Genomic DNA, 19,921 nt, shown 5'->3' on the forward strand with positions numbered 1-19,921 from the left:
AGTTGTTCCTGAAGATTAACTCCATGAGTTAGGTTACTTCAACTCATGGAGTTAAACTTCAGGAACAACTTTACAATATTAAAGATGGAGATCTAAAGGCAGAACTGCAAGATAAGCATATAGAATACCCATCTCCCTTATTGAAGGTTTCAGTTAAAGATCTCTAATAACTCTGTTGACATTAGGGTTGCTAGGTCTGTGTTGGAAAATACCTTGAGATTTTGGGGGTGGAGCTGGGAGGGTGGGGTTTGTGGTGGAAGGGGCCTCAGCATGGTACAATGCCATAGACTCAACTCTTCAAAGCAGACATTTTTTTCTCTGCCAGCTGAAGATCAGTTGTAAAAGCAGGAGATCCCCAGGCCTCACCTGGAGGCTGGCAAACCTAGTTGACATTGTTGATTTCCTGAAAATGGTAAGTGAATTGTTATCTTCAATTATAACAGGACAGAGATGTACTTTCTTCTTTTTATGATTCAACAGGTTACCCAGTCACTAAATTCCTTCAGAAGGATCTGTTTAATGGGATAATCTATTACCGTCATTTAGGAGGAGAAGTATTTGAAGATTCAATTGAATTGGTTCTGTGTGATAGCCATGATCCTCCCAATTTTTCAGAAATTCAGGTATGTCATCATAGGACTTCTTGTAATGCCATAGGGTAGTGGCAAAACACAATAGGTTTAATCTGAAGTTTCTGTTCTTCTATCTAGTGGAGTTTTCCTCAAATACAGGAAGCCTTCTGTCAACAGAACACATGTCCCCCATCAAAGTGAAGCTCTTTGTGTCAGAAAAAGGCGCTACCACTAGCAAAACAGAACAGAATCTAAATTCACAGGAATTTTCTCTTTCTAGAAGGATTTGTCCCATATTCGAATTGATATGTGTATTTTTTTAAGAGATGATTTGTTTCTTTAAAAAACAGAAAAAGTTCAACAAAGGAAAAAAACTCAAAATCCAGCAGCTAAATAGGCTTTTAAAAAAAGTGGGGGGAGGTATACATAAAGATATGGTATGGCGATAAGAATGTCTGTATCATAGGCAATAATCTGGGGCAGAGTATCAGAGAAACTGAAACAAGAAAATAGTCTAACCAGAAACAGTTATGATGTACAGAAGAAATAATTATATTTTGAATATGTGCACATAGTTTCTAACCTTTAAATCAATGTTTAAGAGAAGTAAAGCAAATCACTTGAGTTAATTTGGGTTATATATGAAAACTATCAAGATATAAAAATTTAAGAACATACAAAGAGCTCTGCTGGATCAGATCAGTGGTCCATCTATAGCATCCTGTCTCACGCTGTGGCCAACAAGTTCCACTGGAAGACCAATAACAGGGCCTAGAGGCCAAGGCCTTCCCCTGGTGTTGATTCCTGACTCTTGGATTCAGTGATAATGGCCGATTCCCCACTAGCCTTGTCCCAGTATCACATTCCTCTTCTCCATGGGGCGTCCATCTGATTTCACACAAGCTGCTGCAGGGCTACTACTCTCCCCACCTCTTTCCCATGGCAAGCAAGATCCTCTGGAAACTGGTTTCTGATTGCTGTGGGAAAGAGGTGGGGCAAGATGCAGCCCTGTAGCAGCTTATGTGAAATCAGATGGAAGCACTGTGGAGAAGAGAAGCACAAGACCAGGACAAGACTAGTAGGGAATCGGTCAATGTCTCTGAATGTGAAATATGCTTTGGGCTTCTTGCTTTTTGACCTATTTCAGAAAATTGGTTTGTTTGTGTGTAATCTTTTTATACAATGTTTGATCATGAAAAAATATTCCAGTCATAATAGGGCTGCCAATCCCCAGGTGGGGGCAGGGGATTCTCCGGTTTGGAGGCCCACCCCCTGCTTCAGGTCATCAGAAAGTGAGGAGAGGGGGGGAAATGTCTGCTTGGCACTCCATTATTCCCTATGGAGACTGATTCCCATAGGGTATAATGAAGAATTCATCTGTGGGTATCTGGGGCTTGGGGGGGGGGGCTGCTTTTTGAAGTAGAGGCACCAGATCTTTCATTGCCTCTCCCCAAAATACCCTCCAAGTTTCAAAAGGATTGATTGAACCAGGAGATCCAATTCTATGAGCCCCAAAACAAGGTGCCCATATCCTTCATTATTTTCAATGGAGGAAAGGCATTTTAAAGGAATGCGGTCCCTTTAAATGTGACATCCAGAACTCCCTTTGGAGTTCAATTATGCTTGTCACGGCCTTGCTCCTGGCTCCACCCCCAGAGTCCCCAGATATTCCTTGAATTGGACTTGACAACCCTAAGTCATGAACAATTCCCAAATAGTGTGTAAGCTCTAAAATATCTTTTCTAAAAGAATATATAACTATAAGGGTGTTTCTGATAGGTTTTAAAATCTGTTTTAGGCTGTTTCCCCCACCCCACCCAAAAAGAGTGGCATCATCACACCTGCTTCAGGCCTAAGCACAATAGATTTTTAACTGCAGTATTTCTGAGCATTGATTCATTATATGATTTTTTTTTTCTAAATCCTCACTTGAGGTGGTAGTAGTGCACATAATCCCTGTGGACGATCAGCTTCCAAAAGAAGCTTCAGGAGTGAGCCGCCATCTTTCTGTCAAGGAAACGGAGATCGCTCGTCTAACAAAGAAGCATCTTAACTATATTGACATGGAAGTACAAGAACAGGAACTTGTTTACACCATAACTTTGCCCCCATTCTTCTTGTCCAGCCATCAGTGAGTCTGCAGCAATTTACACATTTTAAAAGAGGAGAGGAGAATGTTTAAAGGGCCCAGGGGCAAGCCTAGGGTTGCAAATCCTCAGGTGGGGGCAGGGGATCCCCCGGTTTGGAGGCCCTCCCCCCGCTTCAGAGTCATCAGAAAGCAGGGGGGGGGAGGGAAATGTCTGCTGGGCACTCCATTATTCCCTATGAAGACCGATTCCAATAGAGGATAATGGAGAATCAGTCATAGAATCATAGAGTTGGAAGGGACCTCCAGGGTCATCTAGTCCAACCCCCTGCACATTGCAGGAAACTCACAAATACCTCCCCCTAAATCAGCGGGTATGTGGGGCTCTGGGGGGATGCTTTTTGAGGTATAGGCACCAAATTTCCAGCATAGCATCCAGTGCCTCTCCCCAAATCCAAGATTCAAAAAGATTGGACCAGGGGGTCCAATTCTATGAGCCCCAAAAGAAGCTGCCCCATCCTTCATTATTTCCAGTACAGAGAAGGCATTTAAAAGGTGTGCAGTCCCTTTAAATGTGATGGGCAGAACTCCCCTTGGAGTTCAGTTATGCTTGTCACAACCTTGCACCTGGCTCCACCCCCAAAGTCCCCAGATATTTCTTGAATTGGACCTGGCAACCCTAAGCAAGCCAGGCTGAGTGGTTCCTGTGGCCCTAAAAGCTCATGCTGCAAGAGCCACTCAGCTTAGATCTGGTCAGCTCACCTGTTGCCTCCTCCTGCACTGCTATCAGCTGAATGAACTGAGCTGCAGAGCTAATGGGCCTTGACTTCCCTTGCTTTTAGTTGCCAGTGACCCACCAGGAACTTTCTCTGTGAGTTAAAAAGGCCTGTCCACCTGTGAAGGAGTGCATTTTCATGTTGCACAGAAAGAATATGACTGAGAATAATAATTATTTTGAGATTCCTCAGTTGAGGAATTGTAGAGTCTTTTGAGAAGCTGGAGGAGCTCTGTTTCTTGGCTGTTTATTGCCTACATATTGACTGTTGCCACTGTCAGCTCTGCTGTCTGTGGATTACTGTCGTTAAAATAGTCCATGTACATAGGCTAATATGGTGAGCTGTAGCTACTGTTTGCTGATGATGCTGCACTCGTCTCCCACTCGGTATCAGCTCTGCAGCATATGACGTCCTGCTTTGCAGAGGCTGCCAAGCTATTCGGCCTAGAAGTTAGTCTGAAGAAGACAGAAGTTCTCCACCAGCCTGCACCCCAGGAAGATTATCAGCCTCCCTGCATCACTGTGGGTGAATCAGTTCTGAAGACAGTCCAGCAGTTCAGCTACCTGGGGTGCATCATCTCCTCAGATGCCAAGATCGACAAGGAGATTGACAACAGGCTGGCAAAGGCAAACCGTGCCTTTGGCCGACTGCACAAAAGAGTGTGGAGCAACAAGCATCTGAAAAAAGGCACAAAGATCAATGTTTACAAAGCGGTTGTGATGACAACCCTCATCTACGGCTCCGAATCATGGGTTTTATACCGTCATCACCTGCGACTCCTCGAGCGCTTTCATCAGCGCTGCCTTCGCACCATCCTCAACATCCACTGGAGTGACTTTGTGACCAACACTGAAGTCCTCAAGCGGGCGGAGGTTACCAGTATCGAGGCACTGCTGCTGAAGACGCAGCTGCGCTGGGCAGGGCATATTTCTAGGATGGAAAACCACCGCCTTCCCAAGATTGCCCTGTATGGCGAACTCTCCACCGGCCATCGAAATAGAGGGGCACCAAAGAAGAGGTACAAGGACTCCTTGAAGAAATCCCTTGGCACCTGTCGCATCAACCATCACCAGTGGTCTGACCTAGCCTCAGATCGCAAAGCATGGAGACACACCATCCACCAGGCTGTCTCTTCCTTTGAGAACGCACGCATAGCTGGTCTTGAGGACAAAAGGAGATTGAGGAAGAATTGCACTGCTACAGCACCAACCCTAAATCAGACTTTTCCCTGCAGCCACTGTGGCCGGACCTGCCTGTCCCGCATTGGTCTAGTCAGCCACCAGCGAGCCTGCAGCAGGCGTGGACTATTGCACCCTTCTTAAATCTTCGTTCGCGAAGCCAAGCCGAGAGAGAGAGAAGTGGCAGCAGCTAGTCAGAGGGTAAAGGAACAGAAGGAACCACGAGGTGCTACAGAACTACAAATCCGCCTTAGAGAAAAACAGTGGATGAATATTCATACATTCTTCTCTGATATAATGAACACAGACGAAGGAGTGGGAATCCTACTTGCTCGCACATGTTGGCCCTTTCTCTTCCTTATGCATATTGTAACTTCTGTGCATATACAAATTCTGTACATAATAGTTTTTTTGCAGTGTACTTTGCAACATGGCTCCCCCCCCCAAAGGTATGCTTCAAGTGCGTAGGGTAGTAGATAGAGCTAGTTGCACAGTCCCATACTTACCTCTTTGTATATGCAGTGTACCCTACCAGACTTGTGTGTGCATGTCTGACAACCAAAACACTATATATGTGACTGGTTTGTGTCCCAAGTTACAGCTGGTGTTGCCAGGTCTGTGTTGGAAAATACCTGGAGACTTTGGGGTGGACCTGGGAGAGGGCAGGGTTTGGGGAGGGGCCTCAGCATGGTACAATGCCACAGAGCCCACCCTTCAAAGTAGCCATTTTCGCCAGGGGAGCTGATCTCTGCCACCTGAAGATCAGCTGCAAAAGCCGGAGATCTCCAGCCCCACCCCCCCAGATAGCAACCCTACTTACAACTTACACTCCAGGCTTTACAGTTGTTGTTTTTTACTGTGTGGTTTCATATACAATTGATTATTCGATAAAATTAAACAAAACAATGGTCCATGCAATAGTTAGCCAGAGAACATCCTAATTGTATTTTGTATATTGAATTTAATTGTCTTTTATAAAGATATCTGAAGAAGTAACCTCTCTTTCCAGGGGAAAAAGTAACTCCTCTTTCCAGTTAGTTGTGAGGGAAATCTGTTTGGGAATTTAAATGTGTTGTTTACTAAAAGGTTATATAAACTTGCATATAACTATGACAATACCATTCTGTGCAGCCACGCTGATGCCGGAAAGTTATTTATGATAGACAGTGTTCCTAAGCTGAACAAAGATCCTGCTGCTCCAGCACTGAGGTCATTCACTCAGGTTTGTAATTTGGTAGCCTCCTGCTTGTCATTTCATTCTGTTCAACAGCTCCCAAATATCACCCATTTCTCTTTTTCAAGAGCTATTCATGTTTTTAAGAAAGAGTTGCAACAGGTTTGAAACCTTCCAGAGAGCCAAATATCCTGTGACCAGGGGTGAACATAACTTACATTTCGTACCAATATTGTTAGTCTTTGTGGGGTGTGGGTCCCAAGTAGAGGACTCCATACCAGTACTCCATACCAGCTGACTTACTTTCACCCTTGCTGAATAGGCTCACTCTTCTCTATACATATAATGAGGTAGTGGTAATGAGAATGGGCTGTTCTGCACATGCTTAAAAAACACACTCTACTGTTTGCTAATCACGCATCAAAAAAAAAAATCCCTGTAATTGTATTATTCAGGAAATATTGTTCCTGGAATCAATCATCAGCTTTTGAAATGAACTTTGGGCTTAAAGCTCTATCTAAGAATGAAGTACTTAAGTTAACTCTTCTGTTGTCCTAGGTGGCCACCTGCTACTTAAGTTATGCTGAGTGGGCATTTCCAATCTCTGGGATAGCTAGATTCTATTAATAGTCATGTACATCTTTGCAGAATAGGAGCAATAGGAGTCTTGAGAATTTACTAGCAGGCTGTAGGACAGTCTTTCTTTAGCCTTTGTAAACCATAGTGCACAACCGAGAAGTTTCATGACAGAGCGCTACTTCCAAAGACTTTGTGAAAGTTGCTTTAATTGTCATCACACTACCATTTCAGATCATTTGCATTTCCATTGGTCACAAGGGTAGACTTTCTCTATTTTGAAGGTTCCGTACAACTCCTTCAGCTAATGTTAAATCATACCTGGAAGTGTACATGATGCGCCACCAAGGACAGGTGAAGAGCTAGAAATGAATTTTAGGTAGAGTATATCTTTGGTGACACCAAAACCACATGAGAAGGTAAAACACAATAACAAATCTCTCTTTTGGCACAGTCTTCAGTCAACTAGAAAGGGTGCTTTTTCTCCAATCCATATTGTACTGAGATCACACTCAGTCACATGGTTGTGGGAAAAGAAGCATATAAATATTTTAATAACTAAACAGCACAAGAGCAACTCAAAATTTGTTTTTGCAGTCTTTGTGAAAATTCTGGACTCTTACCTTCTGTAATGACAAATTGCTTCTTTGAGCCAATATATAGACCCATAGATCAGAGTATATGTTGTTAGAAGTTTGACTTGTGCTTGATTCGAAAGTGAAGTTTATAACTACACAATGAGGCACAATGAGTTTATTTCTTTAGAAAATATATTAGTTCATATTTATTTATTTATTTTATTTTTCTTTGTGTCCACAGCATGCTGTGAACCACATGAAAGTTGGCTATATGCCCCCTTTGCAGGATATTGGTTCTGAACCTCAGTACATTCAGTTCATATTTTCTGTCAGCAATCAACATGGTGGAACTCAGTCTGGCATCTCATTCAACATTACCATTCTCCCAGTGGATAATCAAGCTCCAGAGGTATGATTACAATACTAACAGCATCAGTGGGGAAAACAAGGGGTTAGACATCAGTCAGGGTTGAACTTTAGTGAAAGGAGGAACCTATTCCACATTTTAAATTATTGTTACTGTTGTCTCAGATCTTGATTAATAAAATCAAAGTACAATGTTGTAATTCAGAGATACATATTTACATTGAGGCAGTCCTGAAATTACTAAGAGAGAGTTGTATTTGCCACCTGTGAGGTTTATTCAACAGAAAAGGATTGCTTCAAAGTAAAAGTTCTGACAAAACCACTTCTGACAGGAAACTGGAACTGCTGTCTTGTTTTCATCTGTTCAGGTGTTTACAAGCAATCTGAAAGTAGAGGAAGGTGGTCTCTGTATCATTACGGAAAGCCACATTTTGGTTTCAGATGAGGACACACCACTGGAAAACATTCATATCCTTCTGATAAGACCCCCTCTCCATGGAACAGTTGAGCTGGATGGAATCCCTATGACTCAAGGGGACAGGCTGGCTTGGAAAGATGTACACATGTCCAAAGTCAGGTTAGAGGATAAAAATGCTGCCTTTGTTCTTGTTGAAGCATTTGGAATTTCAGTCAATGGATTCAACAATGCTAAGAGCTGAAGAAGGATGTCAAATATTATAATTCTCTTACACATTAACAAAACCCGCTGTACATACAAAACTAGCATGTTAGGGAGAAAGTTCATCCAAAACATTAATATACTAATTTTGTACAGTTGTAAAGCTGTTTCCACCTATAGATGACTCTGTGTAGCTGTCATTACTGCACAGAACATCCACACAGCAGTCTGCACACTCAGCCCTCATTCCACAAAAGCTACTATTTCCTCTTTCAACCTGATGGCTTTAAAGGGGAGGGGGAATTACTAGATCACTGTACTGTTATAACAATCTATTGGCATACTCTGTTAGTTCCCAGCTTTCTTTTATTTCAAAAAGTGAGTTTCCAGCCATTTGTTGCAGAGTTATACCTGAAAATGTGCAGCTGCACCTTTCCCCTTCCAACTCTGCAATAAAAGGACTAGAAACTTGCTTTTTTAAAAGATGAGAACTACTAGATCATAGTACTAGACTGATAGCACTTTCACTTTTTAAAAAAGCATGAAAAAGCCTGCCAGTGTGTGTGTGTGGGGGGGAATGGTGGCTACAGAGACTAAGAGAAATGGTGCCAATGTGAGTGGGACATGAAAAAAATGTACATCTTATCATCCACATGACATTTGAAAGTGCTTTGACTGCAATCTTTCCAAAAAGATCACACTAAACTAAGCCAGGCTCAAGAAAGTTGACAGCAAAGTGGAAGACAACACAAATCAGATTGAACAGAAGACAAAATCATGTGAATACTATCAAATATAGAGCATCTGCAAATGGAGCAACACATCAGTGTGCAAACAACTGGGGGCACCAAACTGGGTACCCCCTCATATGACTCAGTGATGGTGGTGCAGGGGGGTGGTGCCAGAACTTCGCCTTCCCTAGGGTGCCAGACAGTCAAGGACTGGCCCTGATCATTTCCAGTAGTAGTAATGTAGATATTCACAACTTTATTTCCACAGATATCGTCACAATGGCTCTGAGATTCCACAGGATGATATTCTGCTTGCAGCTACAGACAGTGTCAATGTCTTTGAGTTTGTCCTTTATGTTAAGGTCAGTGCAAGCCCCATCAGATCAGGTGTCCATCTAGAAAATTAATAGTTTGCAGTGCTTTCAAAACTTGGACTCTGTTGTTTAATTGATATTGGCTGCTTTCACTCCAGGCATATCTTTCCCATGGTGCTCATGATATCAGTAATATTATAGTTCAAGTCACAATTCCAGACTGCACAAGATAATCCATTTTCTCTCCATGGTTTCTCTTTTGTACCGGGTGTGCGTTTTATCTTATATCTGGGTATCCAGAGCAGTATTTGGGTATTCAGGAATGGTAGTAACCAGTCTTGAAAAATTCCTGAAATACTTGGGAATATTCAAGGTCAGTTTTTTAAAGCTCCCAGGCCTGTTTCTTTCTCTGCTCCCCACCCCACCCCCCAGTTTTGTGGGATTCATGGGCAATGGCGGGGGGCAGCTCTCTCAGGCAATGGGTTAGGGAGGATCACTAGAACTGATTTCTGCTGTCTTCCTGGGAAGAGCACTAATCCTGCCTAGTTTTTCTGTTCAAAATCTTTAAAGCTTGCAAGTTCCCTGCACATGAATCAGATCCAAGCGGCTTTTTCAATAGTGAAAAAGGAACAGATGTCCCCTTTGACCATTCAAAAAGGCTGTGTTTGGGGCAAAAAACCATGTGGGACAGGCTTGTGGTAAGCATAGAAAACGAGTGAGAATGAGTAAAAAGACTGGTTCTATATATGACCCAAATGTGTTAACCTGCATTTTGAACCTCCAATGGGCTTTTCAATGCAGAAACTGTGAGTGAGAAGATGGTTGCTAACATCCCTTCCACATATTGTTCAAAATCAATCCTTCCCAAAGGGCAGCATACAAATAATACTAATTAGAGAGGCAGGATTGACTGAAGCCCTTATAAAGTGTAAATGAGAGCCAGCTTGATGTAATAATTATAGACAGTTGGACTAGGATCTAGGAAATCCAAGTTCAAATCCCTACGCTGCCATGGTAGATTGATGGATAACCTTGAGCTAGTTATACATTCTCATCAAGATGTACTTCACAGGGTTGTTGTGTGGATAAAATGGAGGAGAGGAGACCAAAATAAGCTACTTTGGGTCTCCACTGGGAAGAGAAATGGGATATAAATGAAATAAATAAATAAATAAAAGTAAATAAAATAATGAATGTTATGTATTGATATTCTACTTTTCTACTCTTAAATTGACCCAGCTCCATTGCAATTTACTCTTTGGTTCAGTTGAATGTGGTTATAATATACCCTTTATGCATATTTTCCAGGTTATGCCTGTAAATGATGAACCTCCAGTCATGAATGCAGACCTCATTCCTTTCATGCAGTGTTCTGAGGGCGGGGCAGTGTTTGTCACCTCAGAATATCTTCATGCGACTGATGTAGATAGTGATGACATGCAACTGATGTTTATACTTGCTCGACATCCTAAATATGGAGTTGTGAAGAAAAATGGACTTGCAGTGGATCGTTTTCACCAAGCAGATGTTATTTCTGGAGCAGTGGCATACGAACATACTAGTGAGACTAATGTCCAGATCATATTTATGCAATTCCACACTTCTATGCAATTCTACACTTTTATGCTGCTACTGATCATAATTTCATTATAACTGCTTAGAGACATAAGGTTTGACCAAGGACAGTAGTTACATTATGTTAAAAAGGCCTTTAGATGGTGTACTATCTCCATCCTGACGTCATCCACTATATAATTTCTCATAAATGTGGAAATAGCTTTGTGTACCTTTCCCATCCAACATCTGTATGCCATGTTAACTGTTGATGGCTACTCCTCCACGCCAAGGACATTTATCTGTGTCAGCATTCCTTGTCAGAGCCAGTTTGGTGTAATGGTTAAGAGTGTGGACTCTGATCTGGGAGAACTGAGCTTGATTCTCCACTCCACATGCAGCTGCTGGGAGACCTTGAGCTGTTCTCTCAAGAGCAGTTCTCTTAGAGCTCTCTCGGTCCCACCTACCTCACAGAGTGTCTGTTGTGGGGACAGGAAAGGAAGGAGATTGTAAGCCAGTCTGAGACTCCATGTGAAGGGCAGGGTATAACTCCAATTTCCTCCTCCTCCTACAAGTAAGCACATACTTCAAAAGGATGGATCATATTCATTGGGGCACCTTTAAACCAGCATTATTTAGACTGAATTCAATCAACTCCAGATCACAATTTATTTTGAAAATGTGCAAACCCTAGGGAATCACAATTGTGCACTGCACAATCTGACCCGTAGCCAGGGATCGTTTTGTAGAAAAATAGGTGGTGGAGCTCATTAGCATAACTCATCCAGGGATTGTTATGCAGCTGCACCTACTATTCAATGGACAAGGTGGGTGGAGAGGAAGAGGGGGAACCATCAGAAAGGTTCAGCTCCTGTTGAATTCAAGACCTGCCTGTAGCGATAGACTCAGTTAAGTTTAGGGCAAATTCAGATTCACAAGGAAGGTCACAACTCTTAATTCTTCTAGTTTTCTGGTAACTAACAGGAATATGCAAATACTTTCCATTTATTTCAATAGGAGAGGTGTACAACACAGTCCCCAAATACAGGAACCCCCTTCTAACCTCATTGCTTTTAATAGGCTTAGAAATGTATTTTCTCTTTAGGGTTACATGTTAAGTATGGGCTTTATGATGCCACTTAAATCAGTGAGACTTTGAAGTCCTTATGTTTGGCTGGATTATGCTTATTGATTTTTAAAATGGTTCTTGGGGAGAATAGTGATCTTGCCATTATTAGGATTAATAGTTCCTCTGTTTGGTCTTAAAGGTACTACTAGACTCCAACCTTGAATTTTCTTTGCGTTTGATCCTATTTGCCTGACACAAAAAAGGCATGTGTATGGTCATGTTGACATTCTTGCATTAACTCTTTCTAACCTTTTCTGACTTGGATAGCCTGATCGCATCAGATTTTGAAGGCTAAGCAGGTTTGGTCCTGGTTGATATTTTGATGGGAGACCACCAAGGAAGTCCAGGGTTGCTATGCAGAGGCAGGCAGTAGGCAAAACTGCTTCTTTTTATCTCTTTCCATGAAAAGCATATGGGGTTGCCATACATTAGATTCATAGAATCATAGAGTTGAAAGGGATCTCCAGAGTCATCTGGTTCAACTCCCTGCACAATGCAGGAAATTCAAATACCTCCCCCACACATGTACATCCTCAGTACTCCATGTCCAGAAGATGGCAAAAACCTCCAGGATCCTTGGTCAAACTGGCCTGTAGAAAAATTGCTGACTGATCCCAAAGTGGTGAGCAGCATTTTCCTGGGTATGTAAGAAAGGGCCACAAGAACTAAGCACTGATGCACCCCTGGCCATCCTCCTTCCCATGATCTGCCTAATTCACAGAATCAACATTGCCATCAAATGGCTATCTAGCCTCTGTTTAAAAACCTCAAAGGAAAGAGCCCACCACCTCCAAAGGAAGCCTGTTCGATTAAGGAACTACTTAAACTGTCAGGGAGTTCTCCTTAATGTTTAGCTGGAAATAATTTTGATTTAATTTCTACCTATTGGTTCTGGTCCAACCTTCTGATTTGACAGAAAACAATTTTGTACCATCCTCTATATGACAGCCCTTCAAGTTCTTGAAGATGGTGATCATATCACCTATCAGTTGTCTCCTCTCTAGGCTAAACATGCACAACTCCTTCAACCTTTCCTCATAGGACTTGGCCTCCAGATCCCTCACCATCTTTGTTGCCGTCCTCTGAACATGTTCCAGCTTGTCTATATCCTTCTTAAATTGGCTGCAACCTGATGACACTTTCCACCAACAATAATCTACTATCGTGGAACTATTATAGATATTAAACTTCTTTCTTATGATCTCATGATGATTGTTCAAAATATTTTGGCATCTTCCTATTTGAAGAAATCTTAGAGGAGTTTATTATCCCTTATTGTAAAACTTTGTGGTTTATCTTGAGTTTTTTTCCCCAGATGGAGAGATTGGCTTGACTCCTTTATTTGATATCCTTACCTTCATTGTCTCTGATGGTGAAACTGGACAAGATGTAAATGTTTGCTGCTATGATGGACCTCCTGTGCCACTGCATAAATCCTTCCCATTATTTGACATTAACATCACGATATTTCCAGTGGATAACCAGCCACCATCCATTGCTACTGGTAACAAAAATAAGTTACAGATGTTCAGTTGTCATGTTGAGAATATAGATTGTGCAGATCTAAGTTCAGCAAGTGGTAAAATAGCGATGTGGTTGCTTTATTACAAACTCACAACCTAGCTTACAGTTACTGTGACTGATTTTGCACTAAGTTTGTTCTGGGTGGCGAGCCCTTTTGCTCCCGGGGCTTCTCTCCGTTTTCGCACAAGTTGCCCTGGAGCTGCGAGTTGGCATGCCACTCTTCTGCAGCAAGCAAGATCCTCTGGCAAGCGGTTTCTGCTTGCTGCGGAAAAGTGGCGTGCCAACTAGCAGCTCCGCAGCAGCTTATGCAAAAGTGGAGAGAAGCCTCGAGGCCAAAAGGGTTCTCTACTCGAAACAAGCCCTAGTGCAAAATCAGTCTGTGTGTAAAACTGGCAAAGTTCAAAGTGGTAGTGCAGTAAAGCTGCAAAACAGATAGGTGATAAAGTAATCATAGCAACCACTGCCATATATGCTGATCTCTTCAGGGATCCACTCTATACACTAGCATTGTACTCTGGTTGTATAACTACAATAGTGTGGTCTTATATTGGTCTGGCCTTACACCAATTTAGTAAAATCTAGATGGAGTTACTATATGAATGAGTGGCATGGCCTCTTTTCATGCAACCACTGCCTGAGGGCCCACTCCCATGAGGACCCTTTTCACAAGGAATGGGACTAAATAATTTGCTGTACTTATATGATTCCTTTCTCCGGGTTTTACCAGAGTGTTGTGGCCTCCCACACACTGTTGCCATGTATGAGGGTTGGATTCAGTTTAGCATTTCTACAGGCACAAGGACTTCTGCCCATGGAAATGCTGTTATGTTTGCTCCAGCTCTGTGGCTTGTAGGTTTAGAGACCCATATGGAAGCTTAACTAGTTGCAAAGGCAAACTAAAGCTCTAAAAATCTGAATTGTGAATGCGATTTTTATTGTTGTGTTTATTATTTTGTATACTACTTTTATTATGTTTCATTATGTTCATAGGCAAGTCAATATTGAACTAGGAACAGAAGATGATTTACTCTCTATATCTACTATATTATAAATTTAAAAGCAGGGTTTTTAGAATAATAGGGAACCAAACAATATTTGAAATTTTTAATCCATAATGGTGCCAACTTGTGCATAACTGTTTATCTTAAATAGTTTTGAAGGTAGGACATAACTGAATTTCCAGGGATTAAAAAAATCTCAGCTAATGAATTGAGAAATTAAATTCTTGGACTGCCTTGACTAGGCTTCAGATCAGCTTTATAAAGAAGCAATAAATGTTTCTTCATAACTGACTGGTATCACTGATAGCAAAGCTATTTGCAAGTATTGTGTGTGGGTGTTTGCCACTTTTCAACAATGTATGTATGAGTAACTTTTGTGATTTGCAGTCTATCACCCAAGCAATGTTCTGGAAATGAAGTATTTTCCCAGCAGGGAAATTAAGCACTGATGCATGAAAAATGGCTCATTATGAGCAATTCGTAATAGCTCTCAGGCAATTAATGCTGTGACAAACAGAGGTAACAACTGATCTTGAGCAACACATAAACCACATTTAATAGCTTATCAGTGAAATTGTTTTCCAAGTGTTTTCTCCTCATTCACTTGGTGAGAAGGAAGAGTCATTGGAATGACCGGGAAAACATCTGTCCCAAGTGTTTGAACAATGGCTTCTGCCATCAGGTATAGCTGAATTTCGTTAGCTTGAAATCTGTTAGCAAGTTGAGCTGCATGAGTAACAGTACTCATCATTGTATTGTTTGTATGCAGGTGCTGTGTTTGTTGTGAATGAGGGCTCCTCAGCTGCCATTACAGTTAACCATTTGTATGCCACTGATTCTGACACCAACGCAGATGACTTACAGTTTGTTTTAGTTTCTCCTCCCCAGTTTGGGTATATTGAAAATATACTACCATCCCCAGGTTTTGAGAAAAGCAACGTGGGAATAAGTATAGGTATGTGTAGACTGTGAACAGCACAATGTCTTTACATCCTGGACCAGTGCCACCTTTTCTTTCCCTCCATTTGTCTTAACCTCTAGGTAAGCATGCCTAACATAGTAGAAACTCTAACTCAGAAACTTTTGTAAGAACTTACATCAGTCCCAACTTATCTCCCCTATCATGTATCCAGGAACATTTGGTTGGTTGTTCCTAAGAAACAACTGAACTAAAGACTGCTCCAGCCCTTAGCTGAGATCGAGGTAACTGGTAACCTAAGGAACCAGTTGTGAAACATTTGGACTGGAACAGAAAGACTGTAGATGATGAAGGGATTTTGTAGCTGGTTAATCAGTATCTTTCTTCCTGGAAGTATTTGGAGCTGTCCTAAACAGAGTTTCCCTTTCTAAATTCAGAAGGGTTAGAATGATAAAGATGAGGGATTGCCCAAGAAAGGACTAAGAGGTTTGGTGGAATGAATGGGGAAGGAATAGTGTTGAATATTTGTTTTTGTTAATTTGTCATTTCTTTCAAATGTTTAGTCTCATTTCAGCTGAAAAATGTGAAGGCCCTCCACATAAACTATGTCCAGGCAAGGCACAGGAGAATAGAACCAACCAAAGACCAATTTATGCTTTATGCCACTGATGGGAAACATCGCTCAATGGAGATACCATTTTATGTCTTAATCAACCCTACAAATGATGAAGTCCCAGAATTCATAGCCAGGAATATTACGGTAAGGATGGAAATTCAATATCCGAAGTATTGGCCCGTTTCCTTTGCTTGATGATGTGTGAGAAAGAAGATACTTGTCTTGAAAGGGAAGATCATGTGGCTCAGCAGTCGACAACAAGTTTGACATGCAGGAGTCCCTAGGTTTTCTCTCTATCATCTCCAGCTAAAGGATCTCAGATAAAAGATGCTGGAATAGAACTTTTTTTTCCTGTGACTTTGGAAAGCTGTTGTCAGTAAGACTAGGCAAGACTGAATTAGATGAATCAATGTTCTGGCTCAGCATAAAGCAGTCTGGTATGTTCAAATGATCTTTGTTTTTCTATTTTTACTTCCAAAAGTTGCTCTAGTATTTGTCAGTTGTATGTGCGTGTGTTCAGTCAAGTCTCCCCCAAATTTGTTCATTGTGTGTCTCCACAATAAGTCTTACTTTAGTACAATCCACAATCCCCTCCCCCCCCACACACACACCCTGCTTCTACAATTGTAATTCTTAACCTCCAGATTTTCCAAATTCCCCTTCTACCTCTGTTCTCTATTTTGTTTTTAGGCCAAATTACATGCAATGCAACATGAAGTACTGTGATTGAATTTCACTGGCTATTTTCCTTTTGAATAGCAAGCATGTGGGTATCCAGTTTGTAGTGGAACCATGATTTGGAGAGAGGTTAGCCTTTTACCCTCGTGTCATTTTCCCAACCTGAAACAGCCCTGTGGAGCTTCTATTTGCCTTTCTGGAGCAACATTCAGCGTGCTCCATCTTGTGTAGTGCTTCTACTGCTTGTCCCTATTTATACAATATTCATGTTAGTTTCAAACGATCCCTTGGCTTCTCTTTCCACTTCCTGATCTTGTTTCCTTCCTGATCTACACTCATCTCTTGCCCAACTAGAGCTGCCATCAGAATCCATGGAATTTGCTTGTTTTGAATTTTCTATATTATTAATGCAGATGTGAAGGATATACCAGCCAAGGTTGTTCTTGACCTGCTCCATTACCATTTGGAGCCAGTTTGATTCCCCACTCCTTCACATGCCCCTGCTGATGTGACCTTGAGTTAGTCACAAGTTCTCACATGTTCTTCTCATGAGCAGTTTCTCTTAGAGTTCTCTCAGCTCCATCTACTTCACAGGATGTCTGTTGTGGGGAGAGGAAGGGAAAGAAGATAGAAAGCCATTATGAGACTCCTTTGGGTAGTGAAGGGTAGGGTATAAATTCAATCTCCTCCTCTTCTTCTTCTTTAACTTCTTCATTTTTCACTCTGTGTCCAATGTGTTGTGAAGGCAAATTGAGAAGCCTTCTGGTAGAGAAGAAAGATTGACAAGGACTTAGGAAAGAGTGCTGCAAATCATGTGTGTTCAACTTTGTGGTTGTGTGGCTGATTTTAAAAAATAGGAGGCAAATTCTCAAGGCTATTAGCCAGAAAACCCTATATCCTTCTACCTTGCCTTCCTTTATATTATTTCACCTTTCTACATCTGTGCAAGCCCATCTGCACGCTGGTCTGTCCATACAACAGAATAAGATGGTAGAATTCCGAAGTGGCAAAACGGATTATACCATTTCAGGCAACATGTCACTTCGTTAACTATTTCCAGATAACATGATGGCAGGACCTTATTAATTTAGGAGAACACTGAACAATACAATTTAATTATTAAATTAAATATTATTAATACAGGAAAACACTAAACAATATGATGTCTCACTTGCAGTCTTGCTGTAGCCCATTCTCTCACCTCATTTCGCTGTATGTCTAGGCCAGGCCTGAATCCTGAAGCAATCATTTGTTATATTTTCTTATTCAACATTTCTTGTTCATTCCCCCCCCTTTGCCTTCTGCCTGCCCTTTCCCTCATTTATTTGTCCCCCCTCCCCCGTTCTGTCTCTATAATTTTTTTCTGAGGTGCTCTTTTTTTTTTTGAGGGCCAATACACACACACAGAGGCATTTGTTTTTGAAGACATGATGGACTTCTTTACAAAATTTCCCTCTTCTTTTCCAGATAGCTATCTTATACTTTATATTTGACTTATATTGTTTGTATGTTTTCTTAATAGTTAATGAACCAGGGAGCAGGGCAATTGTGAGGAACTTACATGGGTGAAGTTAGTGGTGAGCACTACTACTGTAAGGGGTTTATTAGTCACAGACTGCAATACACAGCCAGGGCACAAAGGTTTTGATTGATTGCTAAGCTTTGCAGAACAACAGTATGGAGCAAGTTTGCCTTTTGTTCATTCACTGAATTGGCTGCAATTTTTTTAAGAAGAGAGTATTAATGTCAGGGCTTTTTTTGTAGAAAAATCTCAGCAGGGACTCATATTCATATTAGGCCACACCCCCTGACATCACCATTGTTTCACATGGGGGTTTTTTGAAGACAAATCCCAGCCGGAACTCATCTTCATATTAGGCTATACCCTCTGACACCAAGCCAACTGGAACTGAATTCTTGTGTGATCCTGCTCAAAAAAAGCCCTGATTAATGTGATGAGTTGTGGTGACAAATTATAATGGTGTCCACAGTCATGATTTTTATCCCAGTGTTTCTCCAAGGAGCACAGAGTAGCATACATGGATTCTCCCTCCCCATATTGTCTTCATAATGATCATGTAAGGCAGGACAGATGGAGAAAGTGATTTATTTAAGATCTCTTATAAGGTTTATTACAGAGTGGGGATTTTAACCTTGATATCCCAGTCTTACTTCAACAGTCAAACCATAACCTTACCATCATCTTATATGTGCGCGCAGAAGAACTATGATTGTTTTCCTTTTTAACATTCACTATTAAGGTGCAAGAAGGCCAGATGAAAGAACTGGATCCATCTATTATCAATGTGGCTGATTTGGATATACCTCAGGATTCTCTGATGTTTACTGTTCTCCAGCAGCCTCAATATGGGTTCCTTGTTAATGGATTATATGGCAATAACATCATCCATTACAAACATGCAGTTAACATTCACCAGCATCATGAACTTCCTGTGCATAGTTTTTCCATGGAGTCTCTAAAAAATGGTAATTGTTCTGCCTTCTTTTGAATTGCTTCTGTTAGATACAGTGAGATAGTAAGAAATGTTAATCTCTTGTTTATTTAACTGTTTTAGAGGCTGCCTTTAAATAACTTCTTGAAATTGAAAATCAGATCTGTTTTACATATAGAAATGGCTCCAGAATGTTCTGTCCTTCTGAACACACCTAACAGCTTGCTCTTAGCCAAGATATGACTCACAAAGAGTCAAGCTATGCATGATGCTGAGGATCCATTTTCACATCCCCAGAAATGTGACTGAGTTACATTAAGCATGTACAGAGGTGGGGGGAACAGTACTGGCAAATGGTTTTAAGCAACTGGCTTTGCCTAGCAGTTTCTTGGCTTTTCAGAAATGTTGGTTCAGGTTTGGGCCTAGTCAAATAATAGAAGACATCTGTCTGGAAACAATAATTTTGCAGTTTCAAAGAGTTTCTGGGAATTTAATAATTTTTAAATTTCAGATAAGAGATGGGAGTTAGATGCAGGTACAAGAATGATCATTGGTGTCTAGAAACTTCAAGGTTTGAAGACTGTGAGGGGGAGAGTTTCACCTCCACATTCCGTCTCATGCGCATAAGGAACCCTAGATGGGGGGGGGGTGCTTATGTGGTGCTGCAGATCACATGGTCACATATCCAACAATTTATCTGATTGGTTAGGCTACCTGACTAGTAACACATTTGATTGGTCAACTTGCTGGCAGTTTGACATAAAGGCAGAGCAAGCAAGGAAACTAGAGGCATGGTGGGTGGAAGAGGCAGGGCTCATATGTCAGGAAGAGGAGGGTGAAAACAGGAGATTGGCATTAGGGGAGATGACAGCCACCAATGTTAGGGTTAGGGTTCCAGTTAGTTTCAAACTTGGGTTAGGTTTAGGGGTAGGGGTAAGGGTAGGATTTGTGGTTAGTGTTTGAGTTCTGGTTAGGTTTAGGATTAGAGTTCAGGTTTGGGGTAGGTTTAGGGTTTGAGTTTTGGGTTCAGATTCAGGTTAGGGTTTGGGTTAGGATAAAGATAAGTTCAGGGTTATG

The 19,921-nt window shown here is 41.4% G+C and overlaps 1 protein-coding gene across 3 annotated transcripts in view; it reads left to right on the plus strand.

Moving 5' to 3' along the window:
• FREM1 (FRAS1 related extracellular matrix 1) overlaps window positions 1–19,921 on the plus strand; it is a 116,116-nt gene that overhangs the window by 42,424 nt on the left and 53,771 nt on the right. For all 3 annotated transcript variants that reach the window (XM_060237269.1, XM_060237268.1, XM_060237270.1), the window contains exons 10-20: window positions 481–623; window positions 2,507–2,703; window positions 5,744–5,834; window positions 7,182–7,349; window positions 7,675–7,883; window positions 8,925–9,018; window positions 10,279–10,531; window positions 12,969–13,157; window positions 14,948–15,133; window positions 15,661–15,857; window positions 18,653–18,878. In XM_060237269.1, coding sequence (XP_060093252.1) covers window positions 481–623; window positions 2,507–2,703; window positions 5,744–5,834; window positions 7,182–7,349; window positions 7,675–7,883; window positions 8,925–9,018; window positions 10,279–10,531; window positions 12,969–13,157; window positions 14,948–15,133; window positions 15,661–15,857; window positions 18,653–18,878 — 1,953 coding nt within the window. The remainder of the gene's footprint in view (window positions 1–480; window positions 624–2,506; window positions 2,704–5,743; window positions 5,835–7,181; window positions 7,350–7,674; window positions 7,884–8,924; window positions 9,019–10,278; window positions 10,532–12,968; window positions 13,158–14,947; window positions 15,134–15,660; window positions 15,858–18,652; window positions 18,879–19,921) is intronic.

This window comes from Heteronotia binoei, chromosome 4 (assembly GCF_032191835.1).
Source record: "Heteronotia binoei isolate CCM8104 ecotype False Entrance Well chromosome 4, APGP_CSIRO_Hbin_v1, whole genome shotgun sequence".
NCBI classification, from domain to species: Eukaryota; Metazoa; Chordata; class Lepidosauria; order Squamata; family Gekkonidae; genus Heteronotia; species Heteronotia binoei.